Source organism: Artibeus jamaicensis, unplaced genomic scaffold (genome assembly GCF_021234435.1).
Source record: "Artibeus jamaicensis isolate MK-2021 breed Jamaican fruit bat unplaced genomic scaffold, CSHL_Jam_final scaffold_847, whole genome shotgun sequence".
NCBI lineage: Eukaryota > Metazoa > Chordata > Mammalia > Chiroptera > Phyllostomidae > Artibeus > Artibeus jamaicensis.
The window spans coordinates 27,274,174-27,301,246 of NW_026522057.1; the positions used below are offsets into that span (position 1 = coordinate 27,274,174).

The 27,073-nt window shown below is 39.6% G+C and overlaps 1 protein-coding gene across 8 annotated transcripts in view; it reads left to right on the forward strand.

The window, feature by feature from the left end:
• RERE (arginine-glutamic acid dipeptide repeats) overlaps window positions 1-27,073 on the forward strand; it is a 387,180-nt gene that overhangs the window by 246,730 nt on the left and 113,377 nt on the right. For 7 of the 8 annotated variants that reach the window (XM_053660331.1, XM_053660333.1, XM_053660334.1 and 4 more), the window contains one exon: window positions 26,871-26,919. In XM_053660331.1, the coding sequence (XP_053516306.1) occupies window positions 26,871-26,919 (49 nt within the window). Of the gene's footprint in view, window positions 1-11,856; window positions 12,132-26,870; window positions 26,920-27,073 lie in introns of those variants that run through there. The other variant, XM_053660337.1, reaches the window with a different exon arrangement.

A 27,073-nucleotide genomic window follows, 5' to 3' on the forward strand; every position in this document is an offset into this window, starting at 1 on the left:
TGGAATGCTTGAACTTGGACTTTTGTCTAGATACAAAGGAGTCTATTATTTTAGTGATGTCATGTTTAACTCTTTGATAAATAGTTGTCATTGCACAAGCTAGACGGTATTAGTGAATTGACTAAATTGCTTTTGTATTTTAAATGTTTGGTTCTTAGGTGTTTCACAACCAGCTAAATTATGTTTTGCTAGTTTTGGTTATGCAACTGTTTTTGCTGAATGCTTATTAAAAGCGGCATATCACTTAACCTATGCAAGCTAGAGACCCACAGTTTCCTGTCTCATTTTCATTGTATATTGTTGGCAGCCATCCAGAGTCATACTTCCCATTTGTTTTAAAATGTGAGTTAGGTTTACAATAGGAGGATATTCTTTGTCTCTCGCATGAAAAAGCAACACAGACTGCCTTTGAGGCGTGTTTATAGGCCCTGCTTTCTGAGTCACTCCTGTGAGTGCTCTGACCCTCCTGGCCACTATTTACTCGTTTCTGTGCTTGTGTTATCCATGCCCAGCTTGTGCTTGGTGTACTATAGGGGTATTGGATGAATTGAAGCGAACAAGTATTTGAATGTCTACTTGGAAGTAAAGTTTGTGACAGACCTTAAACTTCTCACAAATTGAGTGTAAAAATTGGGTCAGTAGAGCTGGTGTGGCCCATGGCCCACTGCTTGGGCTCATTAGTTTTTCACCCGGAACGACTCCATACCAGTGAGCTTGGGGTTGGGTGTACAGTTCCTGCAGTCTCTCAGATGGTCAAAATGGTGTATATGATTTAACAGATTGTGGGAAAACTGTTTCCTTCACCTGGCTGTGCACAACCCAGTCTTTAGAATGCTCAAGGGTGCATATCTTTGCAGAACTGACCCATTAGTCTGTTTCTGTCTTTGTGTCAAGTTTGTGAGGAATAGGGCTGTGTGATGCGCAGGTTTCTGGGTGGTTCTTCCCCTGATTTGAATGAGTGAGACTGGTATGCAGTCATAGCTGCGAGGTGCTGTGTGCTGACTCAGTGCCCTGAGTCATTTGGAGAGGAAACATCAAACTGTGGGAACAGTCCTGGGAGGTAGTATGAGACCACTGCTAGGTAAAAGAATGGTGACTGTGACTGCAGACTTTGGTCACTGGTCGGTCCCTCCTCTTAAATAAGGCAGGGACTTTGCTCTAAGTGAGCAGTTGAAATTGAAGTAGTATTATCATTTCTCATAGCAAATTTTCTTATAATATTTCAAAGTTGATTTATTATGTTATTTTCCTTAATTTATTTAGTATATTAGCAAGCACTGAAAGTTTGTAGTTTTTTTTCACGTGGTTTTTTTTTTTTTTTGTATAAGTCTTTCTCAAATCCCAGTGTTCGGCTACATTTTTTTTTTTCCTAACCTGGTTTTTATAATGGTGTTTTTGGTCAGGGACCTGGTCATCCAGAACTTTTGGTTCTGATGGTATTAGTTTTTGGAACACATATATGATTAGGGGAACAGGCTTGTCACTGCCTTTAAAATTTGGGAGATCCATAATCTCTTACCTTTAATTATGCAATCTGAATGCTCTGAAAAAAAAAATCAAAAGATTATTAGGCTAAGTTTGGTGCTGACACTCATTTGGTTGTCACACCTGACTTGAATAGATATGATGCAGTTCTGAATTTTGTTCACTTTGTGTAAGTTTGCACAACTTTGTATAACAAAAGTACTAATAGGTTAGTGATCATTTCTCAGACACTACTTGAGTGTAACATATTATATGGTATATTCACCATGGTTCCTTTCTTCTTTTAAAGATTTTGTTTATTTCTATTTAGAAAGAGGGGAAGGGAGGGAGAAAGAGAGGGAGAGAAACATCAGTGCGTTATTCATTGCTTCTCACGTGGCCACCACTGGGGGCCCAGACCTGGCCTGCAACCCAGGCAGGTGCCCTGACTGGGAATCGAACCAGCAACCGTCTGGTTTGTAGCCCGCGCTCAATCCACTGAACTATACCAGCCAGGGCAGTATAGTTCCTTTCTAAATCCCAAAAGTTCTGAATTCTGAAAATCCTCTGATGCTACGGATGTTAGCTAAGGGACTGTGACACTGTATTTTTTGCTAGCCCTGATGTTTAAGGAACAAACTTTAATTGAGAAAAAAAAAGGGGGGGACAGATGTTTCTGGTTTTAAGTAGGATATAAGCTACAAGGTGCTGACAAGTGAGAGAGGCTTGAATCTAATGCTAGCCTAAACTTTGAACCCTTAGGTAATTGGGCTTTGCTTTTGGAGTTTGTTTTGACATTTCTGCACTTGGGGTGTTGTTCACTTTTGTTTTATGTACAAGATTTGTCCCAAATTTACTTCTGTAGTTAGCAGACTCTGACTCAGGCCAATGAATTAGGAGGGGAGGAAGGAAGTAATGGTGAATGGAGTTCCAGAAAGAACAAAATATAGGGCCTACTTGAGAGGAGGTCCCTTTATCTTTAAATTACAAGCATGAACTTCCCCAAGAACGAGTGCATTTGTTTCCTCTTGCTTCTAAGAGTTCTTTAGGTCCCCAAAGTGCATTTAGGGATAGTGAAGAAAACATATAATTTAAAATGGAGCATTTTGTATTCACAGTTACTGATACATTGTCTCTTTTTCCCCCTTCCCCATACTTTCTTTTTTATAAAAGCATTAGTGGTCTTGGTCTGCAGCAGGTAACATCCAGTTATTTTCTTAGTTCTTCATATTTTCAACAAGAGTCGTATGTTAGCTATCAGGTGGGAAACAGTCTGTTCTCCCATCTTACCCAGGAGAGAATGTACTTGATCAGCTGTGGTCACCTGCAATCAGCTGTGCCCTCTCCACTTTTTTCCTTCCAGGAAGGAGCTTCTTCTTCTTCTTCTTTTTTAAAGCAGTAATGAGTCTTAAGGATCATTATCGTTGTATTTAGTAGAAATCGTAAACCGAGGCATTTTCAAGGTTTTAGGTTTAATCTCTCCCTGACTAACAATGGCAGTATGTTACTAATAATAGCTACAGTTAGCGCCACGTGCCCAGGGCTGCTGTGAGTGTCGTACCTGCATACCTCATTTTACTCTGCTTTGTTTTGAAGTGGTCTCAATCTTACAGAACAGTTGCAAGTACAGTAGAAGACCCTTCTTCACTGAACCATGTGAAAGTATGTTGTGGTGTGTTTATGGGCCCAGCGGCGACCCTTTAGTTCTCAGGCCAGCACTCAATCCACAGAGTCACACCAGCCAGAGCTGGCTTTCTATTTTAATCATTTGTTTATAATCTGTTACTAATCATTTCGAGGTCAGTTTGTCACAGATTTTGGAGAATGATACTTAGAAACCAAGATCTGGTGGTAGTTATGCTCATTATTTTGTGTTACTGTTCTCAGGCTTTTGAACAAACAGAGCTAGTGTGTGTGTGTGTGTGTGTGTGTGTGTGTGTGTGTGTGTGCGCGCGCACGCACATTTACATCTGTATTTCTGTATCTTTGTATATCCATGACTTCATAGCAAATTTTCCAGTTCTAATCTAATATCACAGGGTTCCTACTAGTTTTGCCCATTTCCTTCTTTTGCAATCCTCATCTTTAACATTAAGAAACCTTATTTCATTATCCTTGATATCTTTACTTCATTTTTTAAAAATATATTTTATTGATTATGCCATTATAGTTGTCCCATTTCCCCCCTCCAGTCCCCTCCACCCTACACACCCCCTCCCCCATCATTCCGCCCCTTTAGTTTATGTTCATGTGTCACAAGTTCTTTAGATTCTGTATTTCCCATACTATTCTTGCCCTCCCCCCTGTCTATTTTCTACCTACTGTCTATGCTACTTATTCTCTGTACCTTCTCTCCCCTTCTCCTCCTCCCACTCCCCTGTTGCTAACCCTCAAGGTGATCTCCATTTCTGTGGTTCCACTCCTGATCTAGCTGTCCTCTTAGTTTGCTTTTATTTTAGGTGTGGTTATCAATAACTGTGAGTTTGCTGCCCTTTCACTGTTCATTTTTTATCTTCTTTTTCTTAGGTAAGTCCCTTTAACATTTCATATAATAAGGGCTTGGTGATGATGAACTCCTTGAATTTGGTCTTATCTGAGAAGCACTTTATCTGTCCTTCCATTATAAATGAAAGCTTTGCTGGATAGAGCAGTCTTGGATGTAGATCTTTGGATTTCATCACTTGGAATACCTCTTTCCAGCCCCTTCTTGCCTGTAAGGTCTTTTTTGAGAAATCAGCTGACAGTCTGATGGGAACTCCTTTGTAGGTGACTATCCCTTTATCTCTTGCTGCTTCTAGGATTCTGTCCTTCATTTTAATCTTGGCTAATGTAATTATGATGTGCCTTGGTGTGTTCTTCCTTGGGTCCAACTTCTTTGGGACTCTCTGAACTTCCTGGATTTTTTGGAAGTCTATTTCCTTTGCCAGATTGGGGAAGTTCTCCTTTATTATTTGTTCAAATAAGTTTTCCACTTGTCGCTCTTCCTATTCCCCTTCTGGTACCCCTATAATTCAGATGTTGGAACGTTTAAAGATGTCCTGGAGGTTCCTAAGCCTCTCCTCATTTTTTTGAATTCTTGTTTCTTCATTCTTTTCTGTTTGTTTGTTTCTTTCTTCCTTCTGGTTCACTCCATTGATTTGAGTCCCAGTTTCCTTTCCATCACTATTGGTTTCCTGTGCATTTCCCTTCATTTCACTTAGTTTAGCCTTTATTTGTTCTTCTAATTTGTGACTAAAATCAACCAGTTCTGTGAACATCCTGATCACCAGTGTTTTAAACTGTGCATCTGATAGGTTGGCTATCTCTTGGTCACTTACAAGTATTGGCTCTGGGGCTTTGAGCTCTTCTTCCTGAGCCATAATGTTTTGGTCTGTTCACGCCCGGTCCATATGAGGGGCGGAGCCTTAGGTGTTCAGCAGGGTGGGGCCACCCAGATCGCTGGGTGGTAACACTGTATGTGGGGGCGGGGTCAGAGAGGGAGCAATGGCACTTGTTCCGCTCTCTCTAGGATTTCAGTCCCCTCTGCTGCTTCCCGTCAAGCAAATTGGGCCCTTCTGGTGTTGGTTCCCTGGTGTGTGGGCTTTTGCACCCTCCAGGACGCTGTGGGTCTCTCCAGTGAACTCTCTGTGAGCCTGGGAGCCTCTCCTGGCACCTTAACCCCTGAAAGTTTTTTCAGTTGGTGCTTTTAGGCTTTAATTCCCAGTGCTGGGGCCCTGGTTTGTGCAATCTGTCTTACTGCTCTTTATTTTGCCTGGTTTATCTGCACACTAATTTGTGACCACAGTCAGGCAGCCACCTTGCGCCCTCACTGGGTGTGCCCGTTGCCACCCCACACCTGGGATCTGCCAACCACCATCTGCGTGCCTAGGTCGGTCTGGCCACTTTTTCCTGTGCTATACCCTGCTCCGCCAGCTGCTGACTCCACCCCTCTTATCAGTCTGGATGAATGGTTCGTTGTTGTCAGACTTCCGTACAATTCAATTTTCTGTGTTTTGGTTGCGTTTTTTTTTTTTTTTTTTTTTTACTAAAACTTTGTTGTCTTTAAATTTGGTTGTGCGAGGAGGCACATTGTTTCCACCTACGCCTCCATCTTGGCCGGAAGTCCTCTTTACTTCATTTTTCTAGCACTGACTTTGTTCTCTCCCACACATGGATGAGTTTTGACATCTCGAGGTGTATCTTTAGTAGATTTAGCATTTGATATTCCTTAATGTGACCTCAAGGAATCGAATTTGTGACATCATCTGTTCAAGGCGCATCAGAAAGTGTCTGCTACTGCCATACAGTGAATGCTTACTCTGTGTTGGATCCTGTAATTCCAGTAACAGCTCAGTGAGGCTGGTACTGTCTTTATATAAGTGAGGAAATTGATACTGTATTAAATAATAGCCTAAGTCAGTCAGTAAACAGGAAGCCTCAAGTCTATTTGACTCCAAAGCTTGTGCTCTTAACTTCTGTGATTTCATTATGGATAGATTCATATACAACTTAATTTTCTTCTAGCCATATTGGGAGATATTTTAGTCTTTTTATGAAGGAAAAAATGTGCTCACTACAGAATAATTTGACCAATATATAAGTTGAAGCATCAAACTGAAATAATATATAATTCTGTAACCCTTATATGTGTTTTTCCTTGAATGTACATCTCTGTGTATAGGTATATGTGTACATACTAAGATTGTAATTAAAATATTATCTATATAAAATATATATACAATCACACATGCCTTTATTAAGTTACTCTTTTATCAGCATAGTACCATGTCATTAAAACATTTTACAAAAATATTTGTAATGAGCCCTGGCTGGTGTAGCTCAGTGGATTGAGCACGGGCCCATGAAGCAAAGGATCGCGGTTCGATTCCCAGCCAGGGCACATGCCTAGGTTGCAGGCCACATGAGAGGCAACCACACATTGATGTTTCTCTTTCTCTCTTTCTCCTTCCCTTCCCCTCTCTCTGAAAATAAATAAAATATTTAAAAAATATATTTATAATGAACAAAACACCTTGTACACCATCATAGGGATGTCCCATAACATTATCTTTTCTCATATTTTGAACATTTATTGGTTTTCCAATATTTGGTTATTCTGAATAATGGTGTGACCATTTTTTTTTCAGTATAACTCTTTGTACTTCAGCTGAAAAGTGACAGTCTAGAGCTCCTTTATTTCAATTAATCTGAACATGAGACATTTCAAGTTTGATTTCTGTTTTAGTGGAGTCACCTTTTCTACGTATCACCTTTTCTACGGAAGAAAGAGGAAGTGGGTAAAAATGCATCCTGCCTCCCTTCAAAGGCAGTTTTCATAAATTGTTCGGGACACTCTTTTGTTCTCAGTAGAGCAAAAAGAAATATATATAATTATATTCATGCTTTACAGATTAATTCTACCAGTGTTCCAGAGGACAGGGAAAGATGGTGTAGGTTAGCCAAGTCATTTTATGAGGCTAGTAAACCTTTCTACCAAAGCCAGATAAAACAGGACAGTCTATAGGTCAGTCTTACTTATGGCCATGCATGTAAAATGTCTGAATACAATAGTAGAAATGGAATTCAGTAATGCCTTAAAATATACTTGTCCAAGTTGGATAATACAAGAATGATTTAATAATAATTTATCTTTTAACATATTTTACCACTTTGATGTATTGAAGAAGAAAAAATATGCAGTCATTTTGCTGTAGAAAAAGTGCTTGGTAAAATTCGACACCCCCTCAAAGTGGGGGGACTCTAGCAAATGAACTGTGGAACGAGGCTCCGTATTCTGACAGACTGCTTACTGACAACATACAACAAGTACCATTATTTAAAGGTAGACTGTTGGAAGTATTCTCTTTAAAGTCAGAAACAGTATAAGGATTGCCATGTTCAAGACATGAAAAAAGAAATATGTGAGAATTGGGAATGAAGAAATGAACCTTTGTGAATACAGTATAATAATTTTATTGCAGAAAATCTGAGAAAACGTGAGCACATTGTTAAAACTGGTAATGAATTAGTGTACTTCGCTGGACATAAGTTCAATATATATAAAACTCTTCCATTTCCACAGTAGGACAATCAGAAAATAAAATTTAAACAAACCATTTCTGAAAGTTCCCTTTATTGTTGTGAAGTTAGTATTAATTAGAAGTCAAGTAGAATATCTATTTTTCAAAGGTTTTCTTCTAAAGATTCCTTAATTTTTATTGCTGTTTTTGCTTTACAATTTTTTGCTAGTAAATAAAACATTTTAGACTTTTAAAAATATTTTTGGTAATTAGAAAATTAAAAACAAATAAAACCTAGGAAACTTCCATGTTACAACTCTGACTTTACTTTTGACAAACATAAATATTCTGCTCACAAAATATTAAGTATTGTAAGTGAACAATAGGTTTTTCAGTCAGTTTCTGTAATAAGCCTTTTAACTTCAGGAAGAATCTATTAGTACAGTATATTCATTTGCCTGTTCAGCTCCCCTTTATTCTGAAGTGTTAGTGCTGCATCTGTTACTTGCTAGGGATTAATTGTAGGAGAGAAGGAGGTCTCGGACCCAGAGACAATACAGATGTGCCTGGGATCACCAGACTTCTGTGAAGACCTGGTGACAGGCCACAGGAGGAAGCACTAGGGCAGCTGGTGTGCAAGTGGAGTGTGCATATCCCTGCAGGCAGCCTGGTGACAAGTCAGGAAATGGGCTGGCAGGAGTGAGGTCCAGGCAGTAAACAGGTATCTAATGTTCAAGACAACCAGTGGAGGAGAAACGGCCCTGGTCTTGGAGGCTCTTGAGTGCTAAGTGTCATTTCAAGGTGTCCTTGGTGTAAGACAAGGCTTGGCCAGTGGAAACAGAGCCCATTTCTAGCACTGGAATTTATGGTTGAAAGTGGCACATTGCCTTACTTAAACACTAAACCACTAGGTTTCAGGGCTCCTTGATTTCTCTGACAAGAAGGACTGCAGCCATATTCTGAAGTTGAACTGAAGTTGGAGCTGGACGTTAAGTGGACGCAGTTTGGGAATTAGAGTACTGTGGAAGCCTATAACCAGGCAGCCAGGTGATTCACTGCCACCAGTGTGTCTACCCTCCAGACATGTGGAAACTGATGATTGAAGGCCAGTACAAGTATTGTTTGACACCTTTTTAACATTTGAGTGTGGGATTTTATGTACACAACTTAAAGGAGAATTATGAGGTTAGTACACAGAACTCCCATGTATTGTTGCCCCCAGTTCACCAATTAACATTCTGGAATACTTGCTATTTTATTTTTATTGATTTTATCTTATATGTTATTTACCTTTTTAACTTTATTACAGATTTGCTTTATTATCGCTCTTTCTGCCATGTTATTTTCCATATTTGCCATCTTTGTTTCATTCCTCTGTAGTGTTTCCCTTTTCCTGAACCATTTGGAAATGAATACTGGACATCAGGCATTTTTCCTCCTAAATATTTCAATATACGGTTACCTCAATCAGGAAAGGTGACATTGACATCATACCTGATATAGTCCATATTCAAATTTTGCCAGTTTTTTCAATAATAACCTTCATAATAAGTTTCCGCTGTGATCACATGTTGGCATTTAGTTGAGTCTCTTTATATCCTTAGCCTTTCATTGTTCCCATAACGTGTTTTTTAGCCTTTTTCATTTTCTTATGGCATTGACAGTTTTGTCACGTATTCTTCAGTTTGGGCTTGTTCCATGTTTCCTTGTGATTAGATTCAGGTCATGTAATTTTTGCCGAGAAATACGTTGTAAGTGATATTGTGCCCCTCTCAGTGCATCAGATGTATCTTTTGATGTATCTTTTGAGATACACCCATCAGATGTATCTTTTGGGTGATTCTAATAGAGATGATTTTGATGCTTTAATTTTGATGCTCCCCCCAAAAGCCTAAAACAGGGGCGTCGAACTCATTTTCACTGGGGACCACATCAGCCTCATGGTTGCCTTCAAAGGATTGTATGTAATGTTAGGACTGTATAAATATAACTGCTCCTTAACAGTTAAGCGAGAGCTCAGCACTGCTACCAGGTAGAAACATGGTACCCGACCAGATAAACCAAGGTGAAGGGCTGGATTCGGCCTGTGGGCCTTGTGTTTGCCACCTGTGGCTTAAACTCTGTTAAGAGAGGGGAGGCACCTCAGAAAAAGCCATGTTGAATTAAGGGACAGCAGCACAAGCACAAAATTCTCCCAGGCTTCTAAGCTGCTCTCCATAAGGAGGTGTCTCCAGAGAGGACCTTTGTTGGAATTGTGATCGAGTGGGTGAATTCTCCTTGGGAAGGCAGGTGAAAGAGAGTGAGCCCTGGGCCGTGGTGCCAGTGAGGGGCGATGGGGAGGGGAGTCTGTTGGAGTGCTAAGTGAGAGCTGTGAGTTGGCAGTGTCAGGAAAGACAGCAAAGATGACGTGGAGAAGGGCTGGGCTCACCACCAGGATCCAGTGTTACCTAGGAAAGGCTGTAGGATATTGGTGACTTGCCCTTAGAAATTATTCAGGGCCTTGTGGGACCAAAATTATAGCACATGTTTTTTAAAATTTTTTATTTATCGATTTTAGAGGTGGAGGTGGAAAGAGAGAGACATCTGTTTGTTGTTCCATTTATGTATGCATTCATTGGTTGCTTTTCTTGTATGTGCCCTGACCAGAGATCGAACCCGCAGTCCTGGCCTAGAGGGATGACGTTCTAACTAGCTGAGAGTTACCCAGCCAGGGCCTAATCATGTTTTCTGACTCCCTAGTGTAGTAAGGATGTTTTGCTGTGCTTCATGGAACAGTTCCCATGGTTTTTCAGAGTCATGATGAATTTATGAAATTATTGTCTTCTGTTGATATCTCCAAGGAGACATTTTCTGTATGAAGAGGTGTGGTAGTTTTTTTAATACATGTTTAGAGGTCATGTTGATGCTATTTAGCTGGTAATTGCTCTTGTTTTTGGAAAGTTTTTCTCTAGACTGTTTCTAGTTACTTCTGGGGTATGTTATCTTATATATGAGTAGGGAAAATGGTCTCTCAACCTGTAGGTACTTGCTTCACATGCTTATTTAAGCATACCTGGCATTTCTTGTGCTGTGCACATTACATTTTCAGCAGGGTGAGAGTCTGGATTTAATCACAGGGTCAGAGCCTGGCTGATTTGGTGGTACGAGCACCAGCACTGGGCAGGACATGGGTGGGGGTCTGCACTGCCTTTAGGAATCCTGAAGACACAGAGGACTCTGTTAGAGCCATTTCTGATTTCTTCACACTCTACTGCATTTGGAGGAAACAGAGTCGGCGCTGTGGTTTCCTACCCTATCTTGTCATTTATAAACTTCAGGGAGTTTCATGGTCTTCTCTTTTTTTTTTAAAATTATAACCAAGTCATGATGTAAAGAATCACCTCTTAGTCAGAAACACATCCAGAATTCAGGTTCCCTTCCTAATGGCTGACAGCCCAGTTTACCATCCCATCTTTTTTTTTAGGAGGTTTGGGGAGAGGGCATAGGTGTGTTTTTAAGGATTTTAACAGAAAGTGTCTCAACTGGTACTATGGGCAACAGGAATGCTTTGTAGTGCTCATGATTAGGATGTTGCTGCCTTGGTTACTTGGCTTTAGCATTCTTTTCTGATTAATTGTAAATGAATTCAGCTCCCTAGGCAATGTTCTAAACAATTGCCTCGAGTCCTGAGTCAGGAGACCCCCACATCTTCAGGTGCCATGTGTTACTGACTGGGTGTTCTTTGACCTCTTGATTTGGACCTTCCTGTCTTTCTTACTGTCAGAAGTACATTTTTTAAGCTAGACATACCTGACTGGGTAGTATCACTGTAGGAATTGGTTTTTTTTTTGGGGGGGGGGTGGTGGTGGAGATTTTAGAACTTCTTATTTAAAGGGGATGAAGCTTTTTACATAGAGTAAGTGTTTAGATACTGTGTTCTCAATGTCTACCCATCTGTATTGCAGTTGTAGCTGTGACAGGTCAGCACTCCATAGCTTTGCTAGGGGTGTTCCTGGGCCCTTTTCCTAAATGTTTAAGTTTTCCAAAAAAATGTGTGGGTTTGCTCCCTTTAAGTAGCACTGCTATGATTTTTAAATGTGCAGCACTGTTTCTGTTAATTAATCTCATGTATAGTCATTTATATGTTTCTTTCAATTCTGTTCTTTCTTGGAGATCATGCTCTTTAAAACCACAATTACTATTATTTTTTAAAGACAAAACTTACTGTTGTCTTAACAGAGCAAGGCATTTATCTGAAGCCTCTCAGTGGCTCTGCTTGCTGAGTGCCCGGGTGTTGGCTGTCTCGGATCCCCTTTCAAAGGCCCCACTTCCCTGCACACTAGCTTGGTATGCGGGGAGAAGCTGCAGAGTCTGTTGGCTGGGCTTTATTTACGGAAACAGCAGGGTTGAGATTGATTGCGTTGAGAGACAGTGTATGGATGAGGGAGGGTCACAGCACATGCTCAGTCCTGTCAGTGTGAGGGGGAAGTTTCTGCGTTCTGCGTGAAGGCTTAGGTCATAGCACAAGCTCAGTGAAAGCTCTATGAGGTCTCTCAGACTGCATGTGCCTCCATTTTGAGTTGTTAGTGTAGAAAAGGGCAGAGTTTTAGCAGTAAGTAGAGGTTCAGGGAGACAGCTAGACTCACCAGAGCCTCTGTTAGTCATGGATGATCCATTCAGCCCCTGCAGGTAGGCTAATCTTCGTCTGGCCTCACCGAGACAGTGATGGTTTTTGCTGCTCTTTCTCACTTTTGAAGATGTTTATGAATCATTTCATCATTCATAGTGCATGTTCCTGAGAGCCTTTAATTCAGCCCTGGCTGGCCTTGTAGGTGGTGTTGCGAGGCGTGAAATCAGAGCTAAGGATGGCGTCTACCCGGAGATGCATTAAAGCAAATGGGGAACATTGTGGGTTCCTGTGCCCCTGTCCTCCTCCCCTTTTCCTTATCTCTTCCTCTCTGGGTATAGCTTTAACCTGAGTCTTGCTGTGTGCCCTGTGCCAAGCTTGTTTGCCTTCAAGCACCTGCAGAGCAAACCAGCAGGCTGCTGGGTTAGGGAATGCCTGGGCCCCAGAGCAGCTCTGTTTGGATGTTTTAGGAAGGGTGGTAGGTGGGCAGCTATTGGTTGCTTTGAAGGTGGGTGGAACTTGTTTTGATTGAGAGCCTATTTGCCAGAGCAAATTATAATTCCTGTGATCTTTTCCTGAAGTCTGGAAATGAAATAGTGTACACATTTTGACGTATGCAGGGGACAGTTGCAGATTGTGGTTGCAACAGTATCACCTATAAATGGAATTTTTTTTGTAAAAAAAATTAAAAGTTGTATCACGCCACTTTTTACTCTCCATTGCTTCAAAAGGAGCAGTCCTTTCTTCCTTTTGGAACCTACAGAAAATTTCTTGGTAGTTAAAGAAAGTGTACGTGGTGATGTGTGTTAGAAGTTGAGGTTCCAGATATTTTGTTTGTTCGTTTTGTTTTAGCTGAGGATAGCACTTGCATATGTGCATTTTGTTGTGTGACTTGTCAATTCTGTAGGAGTAGAGTAAAAAAGAGGAGTTGATGCCTACGGAGGTGGAGGCACTGACCAGGCCAGGTTTTGTGTCTGCTGCTTGATGGGGCTGGCACTGGTTCTTTCTGGGAGGGGAAGTTCCACTGTGTGTGTGCTGCTCTTTGCAGACGAGGCTCAGAAAGATGGCTGTGTCAATCACCAGGGTCAGCTTAGGGAGCCAATGGTAGTAAGTTGAAGACTTGCCCTAGTAAATATTAAGTGAAGTGTTTAAATTATATTAGTTGTTCCTCTTTTCCTCCTCTTCTTTCTTTTGATGAAGGTTGGAAAAAATTTTGAATTGACACTTAAGTTTTTTTGTCATGAGGATGAGGTTTTTTTGTATGAGGATGAAGGGAAACCGATGATAGACAAATGTACAACTGAAAAACTCATAGTATGACAAAGGGAGAAATTCTCCATGTAATGAAAAGAATGGCAAGATGAGGCTTCTGATTTTTGGAAAGCTAATAATACATTCTAGACAGTGAAAATACTGTTGAATTGTAATCTGGCTCCTAGCAAGTTCAGTTTTGAGATTGCAATTAAGGACATAAATTATAGAGGGATAATTTAGGGTTAGCACATTTCTTACTGGTTTTTAATCTCTTTTTTTCCATTCATGTGAGAGCCATCTTCCCGTTATGATTGTGTTTATTTGAACATTGCATTTGGAAGTTTGGGGCCGATACTCATTTTTACCAAACCGTAAGTGGTGTTTCTGGAATTTGTCTTATATCATTCGGTTTAGAAGCACATTTACTCTTCTAAGTCTAAAATTGTCCTTTCTGTAAAGAAACTGGGTATTGTAGCACTTGCTGACTTTACGGGACTGAAGTTTCAGATTTATTTTAGAAAACCCATTATTTTAGTTAGGAGAATACTTATTAGGAAAACAGGTGTGAAACTACCTTTCTGTTTTAGGATCTTTAATAATTCTTAAACTTTTTGGTTTTTTACATTTAGCAAAAAAAAAAAAAAAAACCAGTGAGTAGCAAGCTGTACTTGTAGCTGAATCAACTCTGGTCGGGTTCCTCCCCTTGCATGAGGTATGGCCTCATGCAAATGTGCATTTGTAGAGCTCACATGCAGCTGCCCTGCTTAGATGTAAGGACTTGTAGTTATTGTGGTGATCTGTGGGAACCCTTTGTTGTTCAGAGTTGAATGTCTGTATTTCAGATCTAATAAAGTAAGTCGCTAGAGCTGTTTCTTAGGCGGTATTCATTTGTTCTGTATGTTGCTGTCTTGGAAAAATATTCTGGGAATGTTACATGTGCTTGTCTGGTGGTGGTAGAGGTGAAAGAACAGCACAGGGAAAGTTGTTCTCTTGGTTGGTGAAGTTGTCTAGGGTCTCTGTTGCTCGGACCCTGAAAACATGCTAGTTAGTTTCATTTTAGCTAATTGCTACCCTCTTGTTGTACTTCAGAGTATCAGGAAGTGTTAGTGAATGTAGAGAATATGTTTCCAGAAGAACAAAAGCAAAAGTTTACTAAAATATTATCCAGATCTTGTTTCTCTTATCATTCTATTAGAATCTTGAATCAGCATCTGAGGTTGAGTCACATTTAAAATGTTCCTCTGTCAACATAAATTTTGCAGAGTCTCTGAATCTGCTCATAGCATAGGTAGGTCTCCCAGACTCTGGTGTGTTCGCTATGCACCCGAAGACTTACATGCCTAAGACCTGTTATTCACTGTGTCTCTGATTCTCCAGTCGTTTGTTGCTCCTGATCCTTTTTCCTATTGAATTCATTTTTCCTTTTCCAGTTTTACTTTTTGGTCATGGCTGAACTGCATTGTGTTTCTACCAGAGAGCCATTCACTCTAAAGCTATAAAACAAATGTCAGACAGAATGAGACAGGAAAAAATATATATATAGGCTAAAGGAAGATTTGAAATTATGTGTTTGGCCACAAATCTCCTCCCAACTGGTAATCATCTGTATTAAGTGGTTTCTGATGGGCCGGGGCAGGGGGGTAGGGATATATCTCTTGAATGTATCTTTAAAGTAAATCTAAAAGAAAGCTAGTCTAGTCTTATGATATATACTCTGATATATGCTTTGGGTCTAAGCTAAAATAGTTTATTCTAATTTAATTGGGATTATTAGACATTATTTTTATAGTACAAAATTATTTAAACTTATACATTTGTCTGTGACTATTTGATTGTCTTCTCTGTTAGATTCTAAGCTTCTGGAGCGTGGACCATGTCTGTGTTTCAGTTCCCAGTAAAGTGCCTGACAAATGGGCTTCTACCCTAAATTTGCATATATGCATATATGGATGACATCTATAGTAAGAGAAAAGACTAGATTTGAAATTAGATGGTATGGTTTACATTGCACCTAGTAAGTGACATTGGATAAGTTCCTTCTCTCCTCTGAACCTCAGTTTTGTCATGGGTCATATGGAGATAAATAATATTTCTCACAGATGTTATTAAGATTGGATGAAAACAGTATGAAAGTGTTTGACTTTCAATAGTTGCTCATTGTATTATTGTTATTAATTCAAAGGCCAACTCTGCAATCTCTTGCAGGTATGGTTCTCTCAACAACACTTTTGTTTTTTGGTCAACCTATTAAAAAATAACAGTGTTAAGGATTATGTTAGGAATTATGGTAAATTAAGTTAGTGACCAATATGTTTAGCCACCATTTACTGGTCTCATTTTTTCTTATGCTCTTTGGGTGTTTATATTTTTCATTATACTTCCTGACTATTTTTTATAGAAGCTTTACTTCCATATCGTATAACATTTGATAGGCTGAACATTTGAATGGTCAGCATTCAGTGTTGTTCTTTTCTTACCACTTTCATATATATATATATATATATATATATATATATATAATTTATTTATTTATTTTTAGAGAGAGGGGAAGGGAAGGAGAAAGAGTGGGAGAGAAACATCAGTGTGTGGTTGCTTCTCATGCGTCCCTCACTGGGGACCTGACCTGCAACCCAGGCATGTGCCCTGACTGGGAATTGAACCAGCGAACCTTTGCTTCACAGGCCCATGCTCAATCCACTGAACTACACCAGCCAGGGCACCACTTTCTCTTCATATTGTGTGTATGTGCATGCGTGCTAATGTTTGTATTGCCACCAGGGGTGCTGCTGGATCCCCCCAACCCCCAGCATTCTCACCATAGAGTGAAGAGGAATAAGGTGATGGTCGAGCAAAGTGACAATCAGATGTGCTGCATTGTAGACCTGCTTGGTCCAAAGTCCCTCTTTTTCTGGGGGCCCTCCATTTCTGTTTATTTTAAAGTTTGATTGCAATTTGTAGGAAGTCAATAACATTTCTGGTCAGGAGATCAATTTACTCTTCAAGTACTGCTGCTTTATAAATTACTGGAATCACAGTGGAACTTAAAAAATAAGTTTGTTTTCCAAAGAGGCAGATGTGTTTGTGTGTGCATGTGCAGCTTTCTGTTGGGCTGTGGTCCTTACTGCCATTTCCATCTTTGTAGCCAGTGACAACAGTAATGCCCAGGAGGGGTCCGAGGTGGGATGGAGTCATAGGCCACAGGCAGATACACTGCATGTACCTACATAGCAGTGACAGGGCCAGACAAATGAGACTTGTTTTGCCCCTCTAGCCTGCTCTTTTGTAAAAATAGAGCATTTTTGCAGGTAAAATTTTAAAATATGTGTTAATGAACTGTTTATGGCTTCCAGTAACTGCATGCTATTAGTAGTTGAGTTTGGAGGACAGTCAAAAGTTATACATGGATTTGCAACTGTGTGGGGATTGGAATCCCTAACCCTTGTGTTGTTTGAGGGTCAACTGTATATCTGACACTTCCGCTAATTGACCAAGACTAATTTCACCATGTATAACTCTCAGGTTCTTTTCAATAGATAACCATAGCCACATAGAAATTGTGGTGAGTAAAAATTAATTACTACCCCATAATCTGGGTATGAGATTATAATGGAGGCCAATCTTAAACCAAATTCTGATGCACACAGACATTTACCAAACAAAACACTTCATACAGCCTGCTCTTTAAGTTTGATGAGACCCCCAGCTCTTTGCCTTTTAAGGTGCTCTCACTATTTCCCTTCAAGAAAAGTCCTCATAAGGCAGATGTGACACCATTCCTGCGGCTGCATTCTATAACGTGATAGATGACAAGCAAATGAGACATTTAGACAGTGGGGTAAAGTCATTGTAGCATTTTGAAACCAGATTCTTTCTTACCTGTTGTTTAAAGTTTTTTACCATTTTTCCTGATATTAAATATCATTGTATAAAGATGTTTATTGCATCTTATTGTCAGCATGGAAATTCTTCCTATTTCTTGGCTAATGCGTAAAATCTTAGCCTGGACTCTGAATTAACTGTAGGGGATCTTGTGAAAGGAGAGCTGCTTCCGGGGCCTGGATCCTCTGTAATTAACTTACTGGGACCCCTCGGAAGAGCACCTTTATCCCCCCAGCCTATAGCTGGAAGGTTGGATTAGACAGCCTCTAACAGACTTCCAGCAGAGCAAGTCTAGGGTATTGGGACTCTGGATTTTGGAGGAGTTCCTTTTTTGACCTGCATTTGCATTTGTGTGTGACTTTGGAACATTAACTTGTTCAACTGTTGACTGATTCTCTTTTTTATTGTTGTTTTGAATGCATACTGAATTTTGTTCCTGCTAGACACTTCTCTCAACCCTGTTTCAGATAAATTTTGCCCAGAGGGCTAGCCTTCTGTTACAGGTAACTTGACTTAATTTTGTAACAAAATGCTTAGTTGCTATCTGTGGCTGAACAGTAATTTAGTTAAAATATTGAGTTATTTATTCATTTAAAGTATATTTAGTGAGTGCCAGTGGACTCTGAGATATAATGGGGAGCTAAAAACAGACTTGGTTCCTACCCACATGGTGCTTTTGGTCTAAAGGGCAAGGCACCCATCGAGAGAAATAATTACCTAAAATAAACATAAAATCATGACTGTGATAAGAGCTGACAGAGAGATAGGTGGTGCTTCGGGAACTCAGAGACATTAGCTGTGCTCTCACTTACTGCCAGTACATAAAGCTAATAATAGTAGTGACTGCTGCGCAACAGGAGCTGCGCCTGCTTCTCTCCATAGATCAGTTTTCATTTTTATAGCAACCTCGCAAACTAGTAGTGTAGAAGTTCATTTTGTAGATGAGAAAACTGGGGCTCAGAGAGATTGAATTATGTCTTCTAGGTCATGCTTAGAGCCAACAAAACCTTGGTACTACAAGTTTAATCCAGGTTCATCTGACTCTGAGGTCCGTGCTCTGTTCTGGCACCTGAGCATCTAGACTCAGGTGTGTCTGACAGCTCCTCTCTCCCAGCAGTGGGGTGCCAGAGTTGTGGGGCATTCTGGTAGGATACACAAAACATGGGGATTTTATTCAAATTTAGGGAAAATAATTTTCTATCTTAAAATGAATGAGAATATGTTCTGGAATAGAATACACAATTTACATGACTTTTTAATGTACTATGTTAGATGCCAAAGGAATGTGTTCAGTACTCCTTTAGGAATGTGTTCATGTTGGACAAATCTGAGAAACCCTGTACACTGTTCCAGTCGTCCTTCACTTTCACTTCTGCCCACAACCCTTCTAAAAGGAAGTGATTCTGAAAAATTGCCTATTTATTTTCCTAAAATTTTGTGTATATTTTTCTGACCCACAGTCCATTCCTGTGGTCACTCTCAGAATAAGGTAGTAGAATTTCTAGTCTTCTTTTTGTTGATTTCATGTCAGTCTTCCTGCTTAACACTGTGGAAAAAATAAGGATTACCTACTGTCTGAAACTTGCCATCTGAAGGATAGGTAAAGGAAGACTAAGACTGCACAGTGACTCATTCACACGTGACACCAGCCACAGAGCAGGGGTCTCACTTGACAGTTATTAAGCCAGCCTTTTGGTAATGGGCCACAGGCCACACTGCTATGACAGCCCGTGTTTGGGGTGGAGTCCAGGCCTGGCGTACAATGGGAAGTCATGCCAGCTCCTCTAAAAGGCCTCGATTCTCCCCACAGGCACATGTCATTTCCCCTCAACCCAATGACCTTGTCCCTCTTCTTCCCCTCTAGACTCAAGTCCTGGTCTCAAGCAGTTACCATGCTCACAGAGATATTTGGGTGCCTTGAGTGAACGTCCACAGACCCTTGCCTCCCTCACTTCATACCCTCCATTGGGATGAAGAAGTGACTCTCAGGGCAGGCTCCTGCTTCCAGCCGGCACACTCTTCACAAGGAGCCTTCCCCTCCAGAATGGGGCCTGCTAGTCCTCTCATCTCTTTTGCATAGACGCGTCTCCCTTTTTGATATTCAGTTGCAGGCTTCCTGCTCCTTTCTGTCCATTGCCTGTTTACTTCTTAGACTAAAATGTTTCCATGGAAACAGGTTACTTTTCAAAGGGAACATCTTGTCATTTTATTTAATCCACTGCAGCTGAAGAGGCCTGAAATATTAAGTTGTAGTTGCCATGGATACTGCTTTGTTACATTGGTTTCTTTTGTATCAGATTTCATATACAGTGAATTTCTTTTTATTTTTTTAATACTGAAGGAATAAACACAATGACTTACCATTTTTCTTCTAATTTGGTTTCTGGGACTATTTTTTAATATTCTAAAGCAAAGATTTGTAGAATAAAGGGGGCTGAATCTCAGCTGTTCTGTAAACCATATATTATTTATATTAGCCATGCAGAGAAATTCCTCTTTGCTGGTGAGGATGTGACTATTTTTTTTTAAGTATGATCCACAGTTAAGGATTTATCAAAACAGACGACCCATACCAGAGATCCTCTTTAGTAAACCTGGAGAAAAAGAAATGTATTACTCGAGTTGATTCCTGAATTTCATTGCTCATTAACTGTGGCATTTTTTTAAAGTTACTTGTTCAGCTGTCTACAGTATATTTTGGGGAGAATCTGTTCATCATTTAGTCGGTTTTTCTCGTGTCTGGCTTTCTTCCTTATCCCCAGTCTGTCTTTACTGATACACTCAGCTAACCTCTTTTTTTGACTTCTTAGATGCTGCAGTGTGCTCCCATACATCCCTCTCTCCTGACCCCCAGTAGGCATATTATATGTAACTGTAGTGAAATAGCAAAACCTAGACATTGGCATTAGTACAATGTGTGTAGTTATGTGACATTTTATCACAAGTGTAGCTTTGTATAACCACCACCATAATGTATAGATGTAGTCCATCATCATAAAGACTTTCCTACCTCTCCCCGTCCTTCACCGTTCCTACCACCTCATCACCACTAATCTGTTCTCTGTCTCTAAGATTTTGCCTTTGTCATAATGATACACACATTGGCCTTTAACTTTGATGGGTTTTCTTTTTAATATGATTTTCAAACTTAAAAAAGACCTGTTTGTTTATTTTGTCTTGCTTTAGTGCTTGAAATGAACATAGAACTGCATTAGAGAGAATATGATTTCTCATGCTGGTTCTTTTTGTCTTTAATTAGTTGTACAGTTTTGGTTCAGCACCTTAACTGCTCTGCCCTATGGGACTGTGACTGGCAGCTCTGACTTTGGAGTTAACTAAACTTGAGTCCAAATCCTGGTTTTCCCATGTGTCAGCTGTGTGATCTTTGTCTATTTCTTAACCTGGCTTAGGTTCAATTTTCTTACCTGGATAGGTGATAAAATAGTATAATCTACCTTACAAGGTCATGCTTAATATTAGATCAAAAATATATGGAATTTGCTTAGCTTGAAGTGCCTGGGACATAGCAGATGTTCAGTGTATATGTTAGATTCTTTATTGATAATAAAGAATTACCCGTAATAGGGTACTACTGTTACTTTCTATAAAGTGGAGATACTGCCTCATAAGGAATAATGAGATAATGTATACCTGGCATAGAAAAAGCATTATTATTTTGCTAGTGTTGATCATGTAACTATAAGGTATTTAAGATACTGTAGGTGAAAACCCTGCGGCAAGGAAAAAGGTGTACATAGATGTATCCTGCATTATCCTGGGGTGTGACTTCCATCTCTGGTCTCTTAATTTCATATGTAGTGTCCTTTATCTGGCCTTCCTCAGGTTTACATTGTCCTTGTTCTGGATTGTCCTTCCTTAATTAATGGCCACCTTGGCTTCGCACATACCTGCTGTTAATTAAGCAATGCTCTGTATCAAGCAGAAACCTGTTCATAGCTATGTTATTTAAACACAAGATAGAATGAGATCTGGATTTCTGTGAATGTCACTACTAATTCTTTCATTAATTTCAAGATATGAATTAAATGAATTAACATATAAAATGATATAATACTGTAGAGCACTAAGAACACATATAAAGTACTCAGTTGTTTGCTATCGTTGCTACTAATCGAAGGATAACCCTTGAAACTACTGAATGTAGAAGCAGATAGGAGAATCCAGCTGTCTTCCATTAGAGATTTGCAAAAATGTAAAATAGTGCCTTCATTTTCACTGTCTTTTTTGTGTAAGTGTAATCATATTTCATAAAAAATGTTATGCATGTTAATATATAATCAGCTTATTGGCTGCATGATTACGGGCCTTTTGAATTTTAGCTTCCAGTATTTTCTAAAGTTCAGAATGTTTCATAAGCAACACTTCTCAAAGTGTGGTTTGTGTACCCAATTATAAATTTTATCAAATCTCAACCCTTGAAGCCTGTCTTTGTAATGTTCTTTGCAAAGAAATGGGAAGTGAGATAAAAGACTTCACTTGCATTCCAGAGGGCATGAATGGTTGGTTTTAGAAGCTTTAACTAGCCACTCTTCACAGCGCACCATTTTTATTTGAAAGACTAGCTGACTGACATACTGTGCTTATTCAGATTTGGGTGTCTGGCAGACACTTTATTGAAAGTAGGGAATTAAGCCTACCATTTCAAGGAAAACGACTGGTCATATTTGCCAATACTAAGATTTGAGCTTCAGAGAAAAAGTGAGAATTTTGAAAGATTGTACCCACCACTTTGAGCTGGACAACTTCTGTGTACCTACAGGCTTTCCATATGAGATAGGTAGGATATTAATAAATGTGATTTTTTTTAAGTTATGTAATAAACTGTATCAATATTTGGAAGATCTACAAAACTTAATGATATTTGGAAGAACTCTAAAACATCTAACCAATGTATGACATTACAACCGTATCTGTACAGAAGATCCATCAACAGACCAAGATAGACTAGTGGGTTTCATGTAAAAGAGTCCAAAAGATCTTTGATGAGGTTTTAGATTCACATTGTGAAAAAACCTTTAAGAAACAATTACTTACTGAGTTTTGATGTAGTATCAAAAAGAACATCCATAATTAGGCCTGGCTGGTGTAGCTCAGTGGATTGAGCATGAGCGGGTAAACCAAAGGATCTCCGGTTCGATTCCTAGTCAGGGCACGTGCCTGGGTTTTGGGCCAGATCCCCAGTAGAGGGCATGCATGAGGCAGCCATGCATTGATATTTCTCTTCCTCTCTTCCTCCCTCCCTTTCCCTTTCTCTAAAAATAAGTAAGTAAAATCTTTAAAAAAATATATCCATAATTACCAAAAAGGTATTAAAATATTCTTCCCTTTTCTAGTTACATATCTGTATGAGGCTAGATTTTCCTCATATACTTTAACCAAAACAACATGTTGCAACAGACTGAATGTAGAAGCAGATAGGAGAATCCAGCTGTCTTCCACTAGAGATTTGCAAAAATGTAAAATAGTGCCTTCATTTTCACTAAGTTTTTTTTGCGTAAGTGTAATCATATTTCATAAAAAATGTTATGTGTGTTAATATATAATTAGCTTATTGCAATAAGTAAATAAGATTTTGAAACTTCTCAAAAACACAACTTGGGATGCTCAGTAGGTTAAACAATGTACAGGGATCCGAGATCAAAAAAGTCTGAGAATTGTTGTGTTACCTAAGTGGAAAAATGTAGTGGTCAGAATATGATTATCAAGTGTTTTCTACAACCTGTTGATATTACATTTAAATAATAATTCCTGGTGATTTTTGTCAAGTCTTACACCTTAGTATTCCAGAGATATTCATGCAGCCAAGGAATTTTTAATTTGTTCTGAATGCATAGTAATGCCAGACAGAGACTGTATTAGACTGTGGGAGTTACAAAAAAATGAATTAAATCTCACTTCTGTACTGTACAAGCTGACAGTCCCAGAATGGGTGGACGGTGGAAATGTCCACATTAGTCATAGCAGATTATTATCGTCTGACAGTGTGGTGCCAGCCACAAAAGGATCATTCCGGAAGAAAGGGAGCCGTGTGGCAGCAGGGGAGGAACGTTTAATTTAATGTAGAGTTTGGATGCTGTCAAAAAAGGGCAGGATGGTGATTGTTGTGTTGTTTTCAGGTACAGCTGGACACTGGCAATTTCCCATGAAGCCTACTTCTTGTCTTTCATCTTTAGTTCATATTCTGACCGTTTTTCTGTTGGCTACAGCCAGTTCTCTGTAAAGGGTTGTGTTGCTAACTGCCTCTTTGTATCTTGGACCTGAAAAGTATTTCTGCCATTTATCCTATATTTGGGAGTTCCTGGATATGGTAGCTAATGCCAATGTCTGCATCTAGCTAGGACCCTAATCCCGCTTCAAAATAAATGTTGTATCTCTTAGTGTGAAATCCTAATATTTAAAAGTTGCATATGTCTGAGAAATGCTTTGTTGTAAAAAATTATTTTAAATGTTTTTAAAAAGGTTCTTTGTTTTACCTTTATTTTGTACTTTTTACCTACTCGTCTTCTAGTAACCTTCATGGATATAAATGTAAAAGAGAGAAACTGTTTCCAGTTTAGGCCCTTAAGATATCCCAACACACTTTTTTGTCTAACTGTATCATTATTAGCAGTATTAGTAATTATTAGCCTCCATTTTTACATAGATTGGTAGTTCTATTCAATAAGGTATTTAGGGGGTTTTATTATTGTGACATATTTTTAAGCTAAATATTATATTGGCTTATTAAAATATTAAATATTTTTTAAAGAAAAATAACAATGTTTCTTTTTTAAAAAGAAAAAAAATAATGTTTTATTTTTAAAACGAGCCAGGAATGTTTGTCTTGAATTATGAAGGACTTAGCAGAGTGTGTACAATGGTGGGGTAATGCTTTCATATAACCAACCACTTGAGAGGGTTGGCATAATATAGATCTTCTAGAACAACTTGAGTGGAGCTGTGGGTACAAATTACTGGATGGGCTTTGGCTGAAGCTTTCTGAGACGACACATTTTGGCTGAACTTACAAGTAGGCAGGCAAGCATTTGGAAAGTATTTAAAAATAAAGGAGAGAGCTTTTGGCAGCTGTTTTGCTCATAGCTAGTTACGAAACAAAGGAACATGTTAGAAGGGAAATTGGTAATACCAACTGCTTGTTTTTCTTAAAGCAGTACTGGTGATTAAAATAGCCTCCTGGCCTATTGGTTCTCCTACATACCTCTTAAAACAGCTTCTTGTAATTCCTGCAGAAACCAGCTAGAACAGCCTTATCTTCTAGCTTCTGTTTTTCAACACGTCATTTGCCTACTGAAGATGTGAAGATGCCTTATATTTTAAAGGCAGCACTTCATGCAAGCTTTGTCCCTCTCTCTCAGCTTGCAGCCTCTGCGGGGCTTCACTCCTACTTGGGAAGTCTCCTGTTGTGCTTATCGTCTCCTTTAGAGGTCTCTTTGGAACTTAACCATTTCATGGACTTCTCCTGAAGCCTGCCAAATTGTGACCACTCCCCTGATCAGTTTTGTACGGTTCCTCCTGAAATGTTTTGTGCTCATGAATACAGTGATTAGACCTGTTCTGGTGTTGTGGGGATGGATGCTACCTCCCCTGGTAGATGGGTTCTAAATTTGTAAGTACTGGACATATGTCTTTTCTTTTTGTTACTTGTCTCTGCTTTGTCATATCTACTGGCAGCCTTTGCCAAAATAAGAATCTTCATGAGAAAAATTCCTGGCTTAAAAGAAGAAATACTGGACCCAAGGCCTTGGAAGGAAAAATAGTTTTTCAAAATTCATTTTAATAACTTCAGACATAACAGAGGGGGTATCAGGTCCATGGGAGAAAAATCAAGAGACAGGCTTCCTCTCTGATCCTTTGCTGTTTTATAATGAATGCTCCTCAGCTCAGTCCAAGACAACAAGCTCTCACTGAACAGTTCTCACTGTGCAAAAGTCTTCTCCTCAGCACTAGTGACAACTCAGTGGTGACTGTGAACAAAAAGAGACTTGTCACAGGGCACAGAAAGGGCTTCCTACTATCACAGACAGGCTGCTGGGTACTGTGAGCTCCGGGAGGGCATGACCTGTATTTCTTTGTTCTCCACTGTACCTCCAATAAGAGCCCTGTGCAAAGCCTGGGACAAAATAGATATTTGGTGAATGTCTCATTGAAGGAGTCAAAAGAGGAAGGACATCCATACTTTTGTGGGTGTGTGGAATGAGATGGGGAGGACATCAAGAAAGGCTTCTTGGCAATAGTGTCTTTTAAAAGGAACCAGATGGTTAGGACTTGGAGCCAGTGAGGGTAGACAGTGCAAGTGCAGGAAGAATGGCAGAGACCGCTTCTCTCTGGGTTCTGGCCTAGTTTGCAGGAACATGGCTAAGTAAGTGCACCAAGAAGGCCCAAATCGTCGGTAAATAGGGGACTTGTCATGGTGCCTCTTTCAGGGAAATGCTGAAGAAAAGTGAAATCAGCTAGCATGCCAAGTTCACTTGCCCATTTTGTGGCAAAACCAAGGTGAAGGAGAAACCAAGGTGAAGGAGAAACCAAGGTGAAGAGATGAGCTGTGGGCATCTAGCACTGAGGTTCCTGCGTGAAACAGTAGCCAGTGGTGCCTGTACCCACAGCACCACCTATGCTGTTCTGTCTGCCATCTGTAGACAAGGGACTGAGAGACCAGTAGAAGCTCCACAATATGAAGCATTGATAGCTTTAATAAATGAGTTAATTCATGTAACAAAAAAATAAAAAAGAATGGCAGAGACCAAAATGAGATGAGCTCTTTCACCTCTGAGACCTGTTGGGCTCATTTCCTCACATCTTTTAATCACTGCTCAAGTTTCACTTTATTAATAAGACCTTTTGTGACTGTCCTGTATAAAGAACTATAAAAATATTTTATCGTTTGCCATCTATTTTAATTCCTTGGCCTTTATCATCATCTGACTTATTTGTCTGGTTTTTTTTTAAAGATTTTATTTATTTACTTTTTTAGAGGAGAATGGAGGGAGAGAGGGAGAGAAACATCAATGTGTGGGGTTGCCTCTTGCACACTCCCTATTGGGGACCTGGCCCATGACCCAGGCATGTGCCCTGACTGGGAATTGAACAGGTGACTCTTTGGTTCACAGGCCAGCACTCAATCCACGAGCCACATTAGCCATGGCTGGTTCTTTTTTCCTTATGTGAATTAGAATACAAATTCTAAGAAGGCAAGGATGTCATACTGTTCATTGCTTTATCCCTAACACCTAAGATAACTTCTGGCTTATAGTAGGTACTTAATAAATATTTGTTGAATGAATGAATGAGTGAATGACCCACTGTGTGTGCTGGGAACTATAAATTACCTGGTGTATATTTTAATAAGAGTTATTGTAAGGCATCCTGAGGTGTTTTGAAAAGAAGCCTCTATTGGAACTATAGTGTAGGCACATGCCTCTCTTTCTGGTGTGGACGGAAGATGGTAAAGGTGCTCACAACAGGAAGCTGCAGCACCAGGGTTTTTAGGAGGAAAAGGTGCAAAGATGTGTGCTGGATAGAACAGCATTAGAAATAGTGGATTCTTCCTGAGTTACACCTCTTTTATGTGAAGTAAATTACTTTCCTTGAAAAATATGTGAACGTTTGTCATAACTATTTGCTAACCAACTCTACTCTATTCCTGACAGGAGGCTGAACAGTACCCAGGGGGAAATTCGTGTTGGTCCTAGCCATCAGGTAAAGTGCATTTTAGTAGATTCTTTAATAAGGTTTTTAAAAGATTTTATTTTTTTTTTATTTTTAGAGAGAGGGGAAGGGAGGAAGAAGGGGAGAGAAACGCCAATGTGTGGTTGCCTCTCACACACTGGGGACCTGGCCCACAACCCAGGCA